Source organism: Rhinichthys klamathensis, unplaced genomic scaffold (assembly GCF_029890125.1).
Source record: "Rhinichthys klamathensis goyatoka isolate OS25496 unplaced genomic scaffold, OSU_Roscu_1.1 h1tg000201l_1, whole genome shotgun sequence".
In the NCBI taxonomy this organism is placed as follows: domain Eukaryota; kingdom Metazoa; phylum Chordata; class Actinopteri; order Cypriniformes; family Leuciscidae; genus Rhinichthys; species Rhinichthys klamathensis.
The window spans coordinates 165,998-180,623 of record NW_026606727.1 but is presented as its reverse complement, the minus strand read 5'-3'; the positions used below and the strand labels follow the sequence as shown (position 1 = coordinate 180,623).

The window sequence follows — 14,626 nt, the reverse complement described above, 5'->3', positions numbered from 1 at the left end:
GTTCAGTGTTCACAAATACTCTGCGGTGATTATGAAACAGCATCCGGCTCAACAGATGGAAATGCATGAGCACAATGGTGGCTGCTGCTCTCATTTATTCTAATGATCTGACAGAGGCTCGCAGGATCACGGCGGCAGCTCTGAGGCGCGCTACATATTTCATATTTCGGCTCTCGTGGGACGGCTGGGGCCTTAGGAAAAGGATGCTCCAGACTGGAGATCAAAATGAAGAAAAGCAACGCTAAGCGTCTTCTTTTTGATATGATCACTCTTTAGCGGTCGCCCAAGGTGCAGGTTTCAACTCTCTGACCTCAGAGTTTGATGAATATGGGTTGATTTCATCCTACCCACTCATGATTAATTTCCCTCTGCAATTTGCCCAGATTTAATTATTTATGCAGTCTTTGTCACTGGTGGGCTAATTTGTGACATATAGACGGAGACTGCAGCGATGAAACCCAGCGGGAAATGCCTCTTTAAAGAAAAAAAAATATTTCACTTGACTTGCAGCAGGCATTCCCTTGTTAGTCTTGTTACAAAATGACTGACGAAAATGTTTGTTAACAAAAGAATTTTTTTTTTTTTTGAAGGATAATGAAGATGAGGCAAAATGCCGTAAGATAATAAAGAAAAGTGTAAAAAGCAGAAGTAGAAAAGTAAATTCTTATGAAATCACGAATATTATTATTATATTATATTATTATTACATTAATGGTATTTTGTCAAATACAATAAAACAAAAAACGTTATAAAAAATTAACACTGTAAAATAATTTTCTCAATGAGACCTTTTTGTTTTCCAGCAATATTAAAGATACATTTGAAACAAGATGGAAAAACAAAGTTGTGAGAAGACTTTTTTTTTCAGAATATATATATATATATATATATATATATATATATATATATATATATATATATATATATATATATATATTTTTCCTTTTTGAAAAATGTTTTGAAAGATTTTTTATCTTTTTAAGGAGAAATCTAATCAAATTTATTGAGATTTATGCTTAAAAGGGTGCTCAAACCTGTATCAGAAAAGCACTGCGATGCCGTAGTGCCTCAGTCGGTCAGGTCATTGCTCTTTTGCTTGGGAGTTTCGTAACTCGCTGAGGCATTTGGGTTCACTCAAAATGGCCTTCTTAAATTAAAGCCATCACTCACATCCACATACGCCTTTACTTTGCATGCTTTTATTCCAGTGTTGTGGTGCAACCACATTGTTAGAGCTATGCATTAGACACTGACCTGTTGCTTTATTTCTCATCGTGTTTTTCTAACCTAAAGTAAATGCGTTCAGACGGCACAGCTGTGAACCTTCAAAAGGCTCCTTATTTGCATGTCCTGGGCACACACACGCCCCTAGAAAAAAACATGGTCTACAGAGTTGGGTGTTCACCCCCATGCTACACTGGCTCTGTTTCTCTGATGGTGAATATGGTGTTGGGAAAAAAGGCCGTGCTGGAATGTGAAGAGAGAGAGACGGCTGTGGTAAATCCAATGCCGTGAGGGTAGGATGAGATGGTAGAGTGCGGATCTGCGCCCTCTTGTGTAAGGTTCAGCGTTCTTAGACAATGAGGCGAAGGTATTGAGAGTCATGTCACATCTTTGAGGGCGGTGGTAAATGGGGATGGGGCTGCTTGAATAGGGCACTCTTTTAAAGGGCAAAACAGGGCGGTGCCTCGGGATGCCTATTGAAGTACACAGACCTTGAAGATCCGCCAATGAGACGGATAGCCTTCGCACCTCCAGCCAGCAAGATGGGGGTGGAGCCATCTCACTTTAATCAGGGGCCTCCTTAATGAGTATGCAAATGACATTTTCCTCCCAAACCAGTGAAGTTTTGGAGGGAAGAGAGTGTGCACGCAAACTCAAGTCCTGCATTGCAAGTATTAGTATTCAATATTTTCGATTTGGTTTCTGGTAAAATATTTAAACATCTTAAAAAAAACATTACCTCAGATCCAAAATTGTGAAAGATAAGACTTGATTCGCCAGTGGAGTAAGAAAAATAAACTTTAAAGATGTTCCTGAAGACAAGTCTTAATATCTTTTTCAAGTAAATTGATCTTAATTTTTATCCTAAATTTTTACACACAACAAGAATGATTAAGATTTTTATGTTTGACATATAAAAGCAACTTTCAGGCTTTGTTTTATCTGTTAATTTGTCCTCTTTTTTTACATTTAGCGGATGCTTAAGAAGGTGCTTTAGTTTCACATACTGTATAAGACTATTGTTGGAAAACAGATGACACGTATTAAATTCAAAACTATGTCTGCAGGGGAGAAAAAAAAGACTAATTCAAATACATATAGTTTACATGAAATCAAAAAGTGCTCGCAGTGTCCAGGCCTGTAAGGAAGGTTTGAGTTTAGTTTGAGCCTTTTGCTTTAAAATGTGCTTAAATTTGTTCTTAATGATGTGTAAATGTTTAAATGATTAATATTTTTCATATTATATAATTCATTAACAAAACAAATCTTCTGTTTTTATTATAGATGCAGTTAAGTGAGATATTTTTGATGAATATTTTGTAAATATTCATTTGTCACCATGTTATGGGAAGATTCATTTTAAATTGACTAAAGGAAAATGTGTCTTCATAATGATAAGTAACAAGTGCTTGAAGCTTCCCTGAGGACAGGTGCAGTGTCCCATGATATGCTTTTCATTTATAACACTTGTAATATGCCACCAAGACAATAGCCTTATCAACGGAAGCACAAAGCCTGCAAACTGGGTAATTCTCCACCATCCTGCCCTATCTTGTGCTTGTATTAGCATTTCCTCAATACTTGAAGTGAATAGAATGCATTTTCTTCCCCAGCATTGTTTCTGTGCCTCGCTAATTTATGTATAAATAATCCCAACTATTTTATCCCTCCATGAAAAATTCATGATAGTATTTCATGAGGATGCCAGGGGCAGGGCGCTTGGTGCCGCCACCATTATTAGAACAGATGAAGTTTGAGTAATTATGCCATAATAGTGGAGCCAAGTGTGTATTCTGAGCTAGTGCACATACATGGTGCGGTGCCCTCATTAGACTAGTGAGATACAATTGCAGAGCCACATTAGACTGCACAGTCTAAGCACACATGCCTCACTGTGATTCTCTCTTTGACAGCTTTGTAAGCTAAACGGATGCTCATCTGTGATCTCAGCATCGTTTCTACCCTTTAGGGAGTTTTACAGCTATTCTAAATGAAAAAAAAGTGCATCGTTTGTTATTCAAGCATCATAGAGATGTGAAACTGTCATTTATCTTTCTTAGCATATATGTCTCTATTTTACTCAAACTGCTCAAGTTTGAGAGTACTGTTAGCTACTTTATGAGTCTATTTTTCACTCGCAGTACCAGTTGTTTTTAGTTTAAAAGTGATTTATTGTAGCTGTTTTATTATTTATTTAACTTTAAATAATACAACTTTTTTCAGGTTGAAATGAAACTAAACTATATATATTTCTTTAATAATAATAATATCACATTATAGTATTATAATTACCATGTTTTATTTTTTGTATTTTGAAACAAAGTGAATTATTTTAACAGTTATTATTTTATTATATATTTTTTATAAAATCCAGTATATGAATAATACCTAATTTTTGTTTGGTGTTTATGACAGGGTACTTGAGCCATACTGATCCAGTTATGGGGATATAAGACAAAAATCTCTGGCTTAAAGCTGCAGTCCGGCGTTTTTCCTCTGTCGCCATCTCTGTTCGAAATCTGCAATTGCAGTCATTCGAGGAATTATCAACTTTACGCGAGTTGTACTTCAACACCCTCGACACGGCACAGCGCGGATGAACACAATGTTTGAGGAGAGAGTGCAGCTGTCAGTCACCGTGCCGGTGTGGATACTGGCATTCAGAATCACAGATTATTCTTTTTGGAAGTATGACCAACATATTGAATTTTCACCGGAAAATGTCATCTGAACTAGTAAGAAACATCCACTTTTGTTCTGGTTCTGACATTGCAGTAAATCGCGCTGATTAAATCTAACAATCGCTTATAAGTTATCATATCACGCAAAACCGTGCAAATTATACTTTGTTCTCAAATTGTTAATGTTCTCAAATTGTTAATGTTAACAACGTCAGCATTGCGTGACTACATGTAATGTCCTTCCGATATGTATCCTTGTTTTCGCATGGGTCCGGTTGCAGTCTCTTTTTTTCTGTAGCCACTCCGAAGTCCGAACGAAGTCTTTTGCATTTTACAGCGGGTGAATCTCTAGTTGTCACTGGTGATTGTTGTTTGAACCTTTCTGGATCCGCCATCAAATTGATAAGTTTAATTATATCAAGTGCCGTGAGAAAAGGCTATAAATCTCCACCTCCAACATCCTCACACGCAATATAGCCTACTAGCCGAGACTCCTCCTTTATGTGTACAGATGTGACGTAATGACGCAAAGACATGCTCGAATCTCCCGCGGAAATCCACCAGTACCACTGGAATTAAAAACATTATTACAAGCTTACCGCTTTGAATCAAGCTACGGCAAGCAGATATTTTTTAACACTGGCTGGTTATGTATTTTCTCAAATATGTATTTTGGATAATTTTTAACCCAATAAAAGCTACGGACTGCAGCTTTAATGAACAAACAATTACGTCATTGCCTCTGCTTGCTTTTAATCTATATATTACCTCATCCTCTTTGGCATAACGCTTGTCAAAGGTAATTTATCATTCAAAGGTTCAAACCTCCCACCAGTGAAAAGCTCTCCCAACACCATCCGCCACTGCCTGGTGGATACTGACCAATGGTGGCAGGGTTTCCAGCTTCACATTGAAGCCTTCGCCAAACATGGCATACAGTGTGCTTTTCACAGCCTGCCTCTTCAGAATGGTCTTTGGGAATAGCATTGGAGGGCTGGCATTGTTCCAATGTGGTGTGAAGAGAGGGACTGCCGTGGCTAAGGTCAGGGTTAAGCTGACGGATTCTTCCAGAAAACAGGGGCTCACAGACAAGATGTTAATGACCTGAACGATGACTCACCACTCAGGCATCCATCACAAACATGCCTCAGTCCTGAAACACATGAATGCAAACACAAACAAAAGCACCAGATCTGTGTGGCATTGTGTCGTACCTGACAGATTTGATGTTGTTAACTACTTTGACCACCAAGGAGGTAGCTAAATGTATATATCTAATCATTGAAAATGTGGGAATTTTCTCAGTATTAAATGGTTAGTTCACCCAAATGTGGAAATTCTAACATTATTTACTCACCCTTGTAGTTTCAAGCCCTTGTGACTTTCTTTGGGTTTGAAAAAACAATTCTACCAAATTGGTTCATGAGCTTTTTTTCTAAGTAAATGGAAAATGGTGCTGCTGGCGTTCTAAAATAACAAAAAAAATCTTTGCCTCTGCTTTAGTTCTCAAATCTCATTCACATACTGTATACTCCGATATGGTGCTTCAAGACATAATGAATACACTAAACCAATTACCATCAGCAATTACAATCTGCTTACATTGAAGGGTTTCTTATGTTTGCATGTTCTCTATTACAGTTATTGAATGTGTTAGGTTTGTAGCCTTTAAAAGAAGTTTGGCATTTTAATTAGCCAAAGTTTATCCTATTCAGAAATACAAATGACATTTGAGATCTATGGTGTGGGGCATAGTCTTTTTGAAATTTCATGTTTTATTTTCTTGTAGATTGATGTATTTTTCTTTGTCCAGTAACATTGGTCGGTAAGTTAATCTAAAATTTCCTTTCCATTCAGCCTGATGAACATTCATCTCAATTTTGGAATTAATAGTTAATAGATTTGTGTTTTCATTTTCCTTTTAATTTTGTCTTGATTTCATTACACTGTCATTCTTTAACCAAGGTCTCTCTTGTATAGTCTACATAGCAAATCCCACTTTAATCAAGTCTAAATACATAATTACGGGCTATATTTACTTTTTTTAATTGGCTTGTGGGAAAAAATAACCTAGAATATCTTGAATCTCTCAAGCACACTAACTTTGTGTCTGGAGACGTTCATAAATTTAAGTAATCAAGTCGACTTTTTCTCTTCCTACTTATTTTGCCATCTAGTCTGACTCAGGTACTGTATTCAAATATTCTGTCCTTGAATTATGATTCAGTCCCATCAGTCAGGGTTCACTTGAGCCACAGCATTTATCTTCTTATCCACACTGAAGGGTTTCTTGTGGTTAGTGTTTCCTTCGAACCTTCTCATACCCTTAGTGGGCCATACAAACTAATGGACTATATTTAGAGTTTCAGTCAAGATCTGAAACCCATGGCATCTCAAGCTGAGAGATGGAGGTTGTTGCTTTGTGCTTATAACCGAGTAATTTGTAAAAGTATGTGTTTTTGTGCATATGCCCACCTTAAGACAGCAGGATTGCAGTTTTTAAGTGCTGCCTCTATTGTTGTTGGCTGGACACGCAGCTCTAAAGGGGCATAATTGGACAGAAGAAAATGGACAGAGTGGCTTGCGCTGGTGAAAAAAAAGAGAAGACGATGAGGTCTCTGTGCTTGAATGAGACTAGGGGACGGTATTTACATGCAAATTGCATTAGTCTTCCAACTGTCTAGTTACCTTACCCTTTAAGCCGCTGGCCCACTTATCATGCTGTTTATACAATAAACACCACAATAAGGTTAATGTCTTTTGATGCATCTGGCTACATGCAATATTATCATCAACAGTTGCGTAACCTGCCTCCTGCTTTATTGCAAACAGCTGCCGGGCAACTGCGAATCACAGCAAGTCACTTTTTGGGGGTTTATTTTGGTTTCCTAGGCAACGGAATGGGGCCCAGACGAAGACACCAGGAGGTCCTGTCAAAGCAAAGGGAAGACGGAGGTAACTTTAAACCCCCAGGTTCTCTGTTGAATAGACACATTTCTTACAAAATGCTGACAGCCCATTGGCTAGAAAGGTCGGGTATTGTTGAGGTTTGTGGGAGGGCAATATGTTGAGCTTACTTATTCAGTATTTTTAAAGCCCAAAGGTCAGTATTTTCTTTTTTGAGCTTATCGTTCGCTGAATGTGAAAGGCAAAATGAAAAACCCACTAGCAGATTAAAACGTTGCAGGAAAAAGTTTTTGCAATTATTAAAGTATTTCAAGAAAAAGCTTAGCTTTTTAGAATGACTATAAAGAACCGGTTCTCACCACCACTCTTAACCAAATCGAAAAACTAGTTTATTTCAAGAATTTGAGCATGCTGAATGAAACCTACCTAGCCTTTTTGGAATATGGAGTTTGCTGTAATTATTTAATTTCCCAGAATGAGACTGATCTGCTTCTTGCTTATTCTTATAAATGGTGAACTACAAAAACCAACACTTTGTGAGTTCTCATCTCAAATAGACGGCATAAACAACAGTCCCTTAACTTTTAATTTAAGCCACGTGGCTTTATGCCTCAGTGACGTTGGAGTGCTTATCATATCCCATCCTGTTTGAAATGCTGTCACTTTTACAGTTAACTGCACAAGAAGGTTGATGCCGTGACTCGCCGATCCATTGTTAGATGGGATTATTTATGGATTGTAGTACAAATGAAAGCTGAATTAATCACACTCCTTGGTGAAGAATAAGGGCTCTCACAGGAAATATGGCATAATAATAATGGCATATTAGCATCCTTTGTCATAACATTATAAATGAATGATAATCATTTCTATAATAATATTGAAGCAGATATGATTGAACAAGAATCCTGCAAAAAATTCCCACTGGGTGAACTGATTTTGCACTACGGTTCAAAAGCTTGGCGTCAGTAAGATAGGAAGATTAATTTGTATTCAGCAATAATGCATTAAATTGATCAAAAGTAAAGACACTTACATAGTAACAAAAACGTACTATTTCAAAAATGTGGTTATTTTCAACTCTATTCATCAAAGAATCCTGAAAAATTGATACTGTATATACACTCACCGGCCACTTTATTAGGTACCCCATGCTAGTAACGGGTTGGACCCCCTTTTGCCTTCAGAACTGCCTCAATTCTTCGTGGCATAGATTCAACAAGGTGCTGGAAGCATTCCTCAGGGAGTTTGGTCCATATTGACATGATGGCATCACACAGTTGCCGCAGATTTGTCGGCTGCACATCCATGATGCGAATCTCCCGTTCCACCACATCCCAAAGATGCTCTATTGGGTTGAGATCTGGTGACTGTGGAGGCCATTTTAGTACAGTGAACTCATTGTCATGTTCAAGAAACCAATTTGAAATGATTAGAGCTTTGTGACATGGTGGAAGTAGCCATCAGAGGATGGGTACATGGTGGCCATAAAGGGATGGACATGGTCAGAAACAATGCTCAGGTAGGCCGTGGCATTTAAACGATGCCCAATTGGCACTAAGGGGCCTAAAGTGTGCCAGGAAAACATCCCCCACACCATTACACCACCACCACCAGCCTGCACAGTGGTAACAAGGCATGATGGTTCCATGTTCTCATTCTGTTTACGCCAAATTCTGACTCTAACATCTGAATGTCTCAACAGAAATCGAGACTCATCAGACCAGGCAACATTTTTCCAGTCTTCAACTGTTCAATTTTGGTGAGCTCTTGCAAATTGTAGCCTCTTTTTCCTATTTGTAGTGGAGATGAGTGGTACCCGGTGGAGTCTTCTGCTGTTGTAGCCCATCCGCCTCAAGGTTGTGCGTGTTGTGGCTTCACAAATGCTTTGCTGCATACCTCGGTTGTAACGAGTGGTTATTTCAGTCACTGTTGCCCTTCTATCAGCTCGAACCAGTCTGGCCATTCTCCTCTGACCTCTGGCATCAACAAGGCATTTCCGCCCACAGAACTGCCGCTCACTGGATGTTTTTTCTTTTTCGGACCATTCTCTGTAAACCCTAGAGATGGTTGTGCGTGAAAATCCCAGTAGATTAGCAGTTTCTGAAATACTCAGACCAGCCCTTCTGGCACCAACAATCATGCCACGTTCAAAGTCACTCAAATCAACTTTCTTCCCCATACTGATGCTCGGTTTGAACTGCAGGAGATTGTCTTGACCATGTCTACATGCCTAAATGCACTGAGTTGCCGCCATGTGATTGGCTGCTTAGAAATTAAGTGTTAACGAGCAGTTGGACAGGTGTACCTAATAAAGTGGCCGGTGAGTGTATTTAATAAATTCTTATCATGACTTCCACAAAAATATTTAGCAGCAGAACTCTTTTCGATGTTGATAATAAGAAATGTTTCTTGAGCACCAAATCAGCATATTAGAAAAATGATTTCATGTGACACTGAAGATTTCTATCACAGGAATAAATTACATTATAAAACTATTATTTAATGGGACTGTCAAAGTTATTTTCACAATATTATTGAATTAAACATGTAACATAGTTTTGCTGTTTTCGTATTGCTATTTCCATACGTTTTCAATTACATATTTAAAATTGTATGCATTACAATAGTAATTTGAACATGTCATATGGTCAAATGTATCTCCTCCTGCAGGTGGAGTGTCAAAACTACATCCGTGTGTTGCTTGTCAACAAGACCGAGGTGATCACCTGCGGTACCAATGCCTTCCAGCCCCTTTGTATCACCAGAGAGGTAAGCATCGGTTAAATGGGCTGTCTCAACTGGAGATTTTATTAAAGTGTGTGACGTGTGTGTGATCCATGCCGAATCCTTCTCTCAGGCAGGGAACATGAGCAGAGTGTTGGAGAGGGTGAATGGAGTGGCCCGTTGCCCCTACGACCCTCGTCATAATTCGACGGCTGTGGTGACCGAAAGTGGAGAGCTGTACGCCGCCACGGTCATCGATTTCTCTGGCCGGGACCCTGTCATCTACCGCAGCCTAGGAGGAATGCCGCCTCTGCGGACCGCCCAGTACAACTCCAAATGGCTTAATGGTACATTAATCTCATCATCTTATGTCTGAAAGTCTCATATTCCAGAGATCGTCTGGAAAGTTTTAACATTTCTGTTGCTGCCCTTCCTTTTTTCTGTCCTTCTAATATGCAGCCAAATGGTGTTCTTCAAATGAAAAGCAATGAGACTTTATTCAATTGCTATAGCATTCCCCATAAGAAAGAAAAATCACAAGTTGTTTCCACTAGACAACAACGAGATTAAATGGAAATCAAACCGTGCTTTTTGCTGTCTCCTGCTTTTCAGATTTTTTTCTTAAAGTCTCCTGCTTTTCTGCTCCAGTCTCCTGCTTTTCTGATTTTTTTCTTTAAAAAAAACCCCCTCACATGCTCCATCTCCTCTTTTTAGTATAGATATCAAAATGTTCCCCAAGTGCTCAGATTTGCCAAGAGAACAAAGTGATCAAAAAAGAAGCAGAAATTAGATTTAAATTTAATCTCAAACATTTGTCATCAAAGATGTTATTTATATACTATACTATTATAGTTTTGTTAATACTTTGAATTAGATTTTATTTTATATTTTCTGTTTTCACTTTAATCCTGAAGTTTTAGTAATTTTGTTGTGTTTTTGTCTTTTTTATTCTTATTTTTATTGAATATGTTTATATAGTATTATTCATTATTTGAAATGTAGTCTTGGCAACTAGCTGAAATAAAAATAAAATATAAATAAATAAATAAAATAAAATGTGAGTTTTTATTTTATTTCAGTTAACATTTTATTTCGAGTAACAACATTTTTTAGTTTTAGTTAACGATAATATCCCTGATCCATGTTTGATCTGACCTAAGTGCACATGACAAGTTTCTATATGATACATAGGTTGTTCTTCAACAAAAAGCGAGAAAAGCAAAGCTACACTCTCACAGTTTCATCTTTTGTGTCTAAGGCAGATTTTTAGAGCAGCCCTGGCCTGTCAGGGGAGGAAGCAGTCAAACATGGAGATGAACGAAACTCAGCACACTTCCTGCAAAAAGTCAAAAGGTGTCAATAATCTCCCAGCTGCTGACACTGTGCCTTTTCCCACAAAAAATTCATCCAACACCACTCAAAAAAGAATAAGCAGAAAGTTGTGATGTAAGTCATACAGTGAGACTCCACACAGGATGTGTTAGAGAGTAGTTGAGGTGAAAGGAGAAGGACATAGACAAGGGTTGGAAAGTTCGAGATGATGGTGAAAGTATAGAATTGGGTGGAACGGAGTAAAGTTCAGGCATCCTGCAGTGTAATTATTCCTCATGGCCGAGAGAGGGTGAAATTGCAGCTAAACGCTTCACGTCACCCAGTCGGCCTGTAGTTCCACTGTAGGCTCACATTTTAGGAGAGAGAAAGACAAAAAGTGAGATTATTGAAGCATGCACATTTACCTGCAGTCTAAGGACACATATATTGACCATATTTGAATCAAATCTGCACAAGAAAGTTTGAAATCAATGTGAATTGCTATTTTACTTCTAGAATATCACATAATTCAAAGCGAAACAGGATATATAACATGTAAAAATGACTTTTATTCATTTTGAATCGGTTGAATTGTGAAAAGGGAGTTAGCGCTTACATGAGTTGTGAGTTTGTCCTATTTGTTGTAGCTAAAGTAACTACTTGGCTTATAGTTAATGTTCGTTAATAGTTTCCACAACTCTCTTCAAATATATTTTTTTTCAGCACAGCCAAAGGAAAACCTCTAACCTTTCAATCATGTGTGTTAGCTGGATGCAGACTCAGGGTGTGTTCACACTTGTAGTTCGGTTTGCTTGGCTCATTTGGTCCGGACCAAAAAAAAAATTTAGTCCTAGCCCTCTTAGCGTTCACATTGATATGTTAACACCGAACCTAAAGGCATAGGGAAATATGTTCACAATCTGATTGGTGGGCTTTTATTACGTATATTTCGCATATGAACTTAAGAACATCCAAAACAATGCTGTGTGCTAGGATACATGCGCTCGTTGTATGTGCGTAGCCTACATATGATGGTATTTTGACCAGCTGAGAACTTGTGAAAAGCTTATGAAATGTGTACTGTAAAGGGGTCAAAAAAGCAGCAGGAATCCCTCCGTCACACACACAAACGAAGATCTACTGTGAGGAGACGTCTTTTTAGGGTCGCATCTTGTGACATCATATGCCGCTTTTGGTTTGTTTCCATGTGTTTGGTCCTTGTTGTGTTCATATTTAATTCGAACCGCACCAGAGTTCATTTGGAAGCGGACCCATGTTTTAAGCGGTCTCGGTCCGCTTGTTTCTTGTACACCAGGGTTCAGATGGCAGCGTTCACACATGTTCAAATGAATCGCACTAACAGAGCAATCGCACCAGGGTTCGTTTTAATCGATCTAAACATGCCAAGTGTGAACACACCCTAAATGGAGATGAAGTGTGAATTAAAAACTTGTTTCTCAACTGAGGTTCAGTGAAGAACGGCATGAACCTCAAGTGTCCACAATCGAATCCATCCGGACTGTTATTGTACCAGTTGTGCCAGGTGCTGACTGAATGTTTTTTTAACACTGAGCCCATGTGGGGTCTGACCTGAAGTGAGATGTGATATTGTTTTAGCACTGCTCTGATTCAATGAGAAATATCATCATCGCCAACAGCGTGGCTATTAGAACATGCCTCTCTCCTCTGGAACTTATTGGGCCTCGTAATTCACTTCCCAGCTGAGTGTTTTCTCCTGACTGCGGCCCACAGATAAACACACACACATACAGGAACCCCTGATGGAGTGGCGGTGTGGAAATGAGGCAGTATTTACGTTCAGCATGGAATTAGGAAAATACAGTTTGTCATGTTCAGTCCCACACAAATCAGCACACTCACACCCTGCCCATTCCAGCTTAGCAAAATGACTTGATTAATTCATGCAGTCTCTGAGAAGTAATTGTTGTAGTTCCTGAATGCATCTGTATTGGTTTTCACTGTTTCTCTCTGACCACTTTCTTCACCCTGATCTGTGTGGAAGTGTAGTTATGATGTACTGCAAGCTGAAGAATTCTTTGTTTGATCACAACAACAATGTTCTCTGAATACATCCGGACAGAGAATTAAATAATTTTTTTAAAGTTCACCCCTTACAATATGTACCATGGTACAGTTAGGCATTAAAGGGCAACGGCATGGAACTTATGAACTACACTTACCGTGTAATATGATACATATTCATATTCTAGTGTGTTTGCATGGTACCAGGTGCTTCAAATACATGTCCAAAAAAGCATTAGACTTCTGTGGTGCATGTCCAAAAAGATGTAGCATTACCCTGTCCCTGATACCATAGTCATCATGTATTCACTCAAAATACTGGGATGGCATCTGACGTTAATACCATGGAATTTGATGTATACAGCATCGTTCAAAATCTCTAATGCTCACCAAGACTGGATTTATTTGATTTAAAGATACAGTAAAACGGTAATAATCATTCTAAAATGCTGATTTGGTACTCAGGAAAAATGTATTATTATCAATGATGAAAACGGTTGTGCTACTTAATATTTTTGTGGAATCTGTGATACATTTAATAATTTGAAAATTCAAAAGAACAGCATTTATTTTAAAATGGAATTTACTGTCACAATTTGACCAATTCAATGTATCCTTGCTGAACAAAATGGTTCATTTCTTTCAAAAAAGAAAAAAATCTTACTGACCCCAAACTTTTGAATGGTAGTGTAGCATATATTTAATATTTATACAACTGTATTTACATAGTGCTTAAAGGTACTTTAAATATATGTCCAAAAAACATCATACTGCCATAGTACATGTCTAAACCATAGCATTAGGAACAAAAACATGGTAATACCATGGTACTTTTATTTTTTTTCATATACTTACCAAGAAACAGTGATTGCATCAAACTGTAATACTATAGTATTTTTGATACACCACATGATTTACAATTCCCTTTAAAAAGAGTATCGTTTAATGATATATATATATATATTTTTTTTTTGCAGTGAAGAAATCATTTTCTTGCCGTTTCCCACACAAAACTTTAGTAGTATGAATGCATTGAATATTGCACAAAGTCATTTGGTTTCCGTTTATGGTGCTTTTTGTGATTTTTGGACCAGCATATGATACAATGCACAAAGGTCCAGTCCAGTTTCGACCATATAATTCTGTCGCAGTCAATTTATGCAGATAGAGCAGTATCATTTTTTTTTTTAATCCATGCTGAATTTTCTCCGGGCTGTTTCTGGATCAGTGTCCACTGAGATTTGGTATTTATTGTGTTTAAAATTGAATCAAAAACAGTTATGGTTATTGATGCCTCTCCTGGGATTCACAGCATAACAGTAATCTAATTTTCGTAAAACGCTGCGATGACCCCTGCAGTTATTATGGCCATGCTTATTCGCAGGTGAATATCTACAGCATGCATTACTGGATGGGCTGGGGAATAAACAGGCCTTAGGGGTAAGACATTATTCAGTGTATGTGATATTACTCTGACTAATGCAATCCAGACCAGTGCCACTTGGGCCGACGGGACAGCTTTGTGTATTCAGAATAATTTTTGCATGTCACATGCACACAGTTTTCTGCTCCAGTCCAAGGCAGGCCTAAGCGGATATTCAGAAAGAGTGGAACTAAGAAATTCAATGAAAAGGGATGCAGGCCAGTTTGCTGTGGAAGTAAATTATTGTTTTGGCATTTAAGCTACTCAATGCTGCATTGCTGAGAGTCCTGCCATTTGAAATGCTTGTTTT

General features: G+C 38.1%; 1 protein-coding gene across 7 annotated transcripts in view; it reads left to right on the top strand.

The window, feature by feature from the left end:
* Positions 1–14,626, top strand: part of sema5ba (sema domain, seven thrombospondin repeats (type 1 and type 1-like), transmembrane domain (TM) and short cytoplasmic domain, (semaphorin) 5Ba) — a 158,505-nt gene that overhangs the window by 100,587 nt on the left and 43,292 nt on the right. For all 7 annotated transcript variants that reach the window (XR_008808199.1, XM_056263159.1, XM_056263160.1 and 4 more), the window contains 3 exons: positions 6,798–6,860; positions 9,486–9,584; positions 9,673–9,886. Coding sequence is in view for 6 of the 7 variants with exons in the window: in XM_056263159.1 (XP_056119134.1) it covers positions 6,798–6,860; positions 9,486–9,584; positions 9,673–9,886 (376 nt within the window). In the remaining variant the exon portion in view is untranslated. The remainder of the gene's footprint in view (positions 1–6,797; positions 6,861–9,485; positions 9,585–9,672; positions 9,887–14,626) is intronic.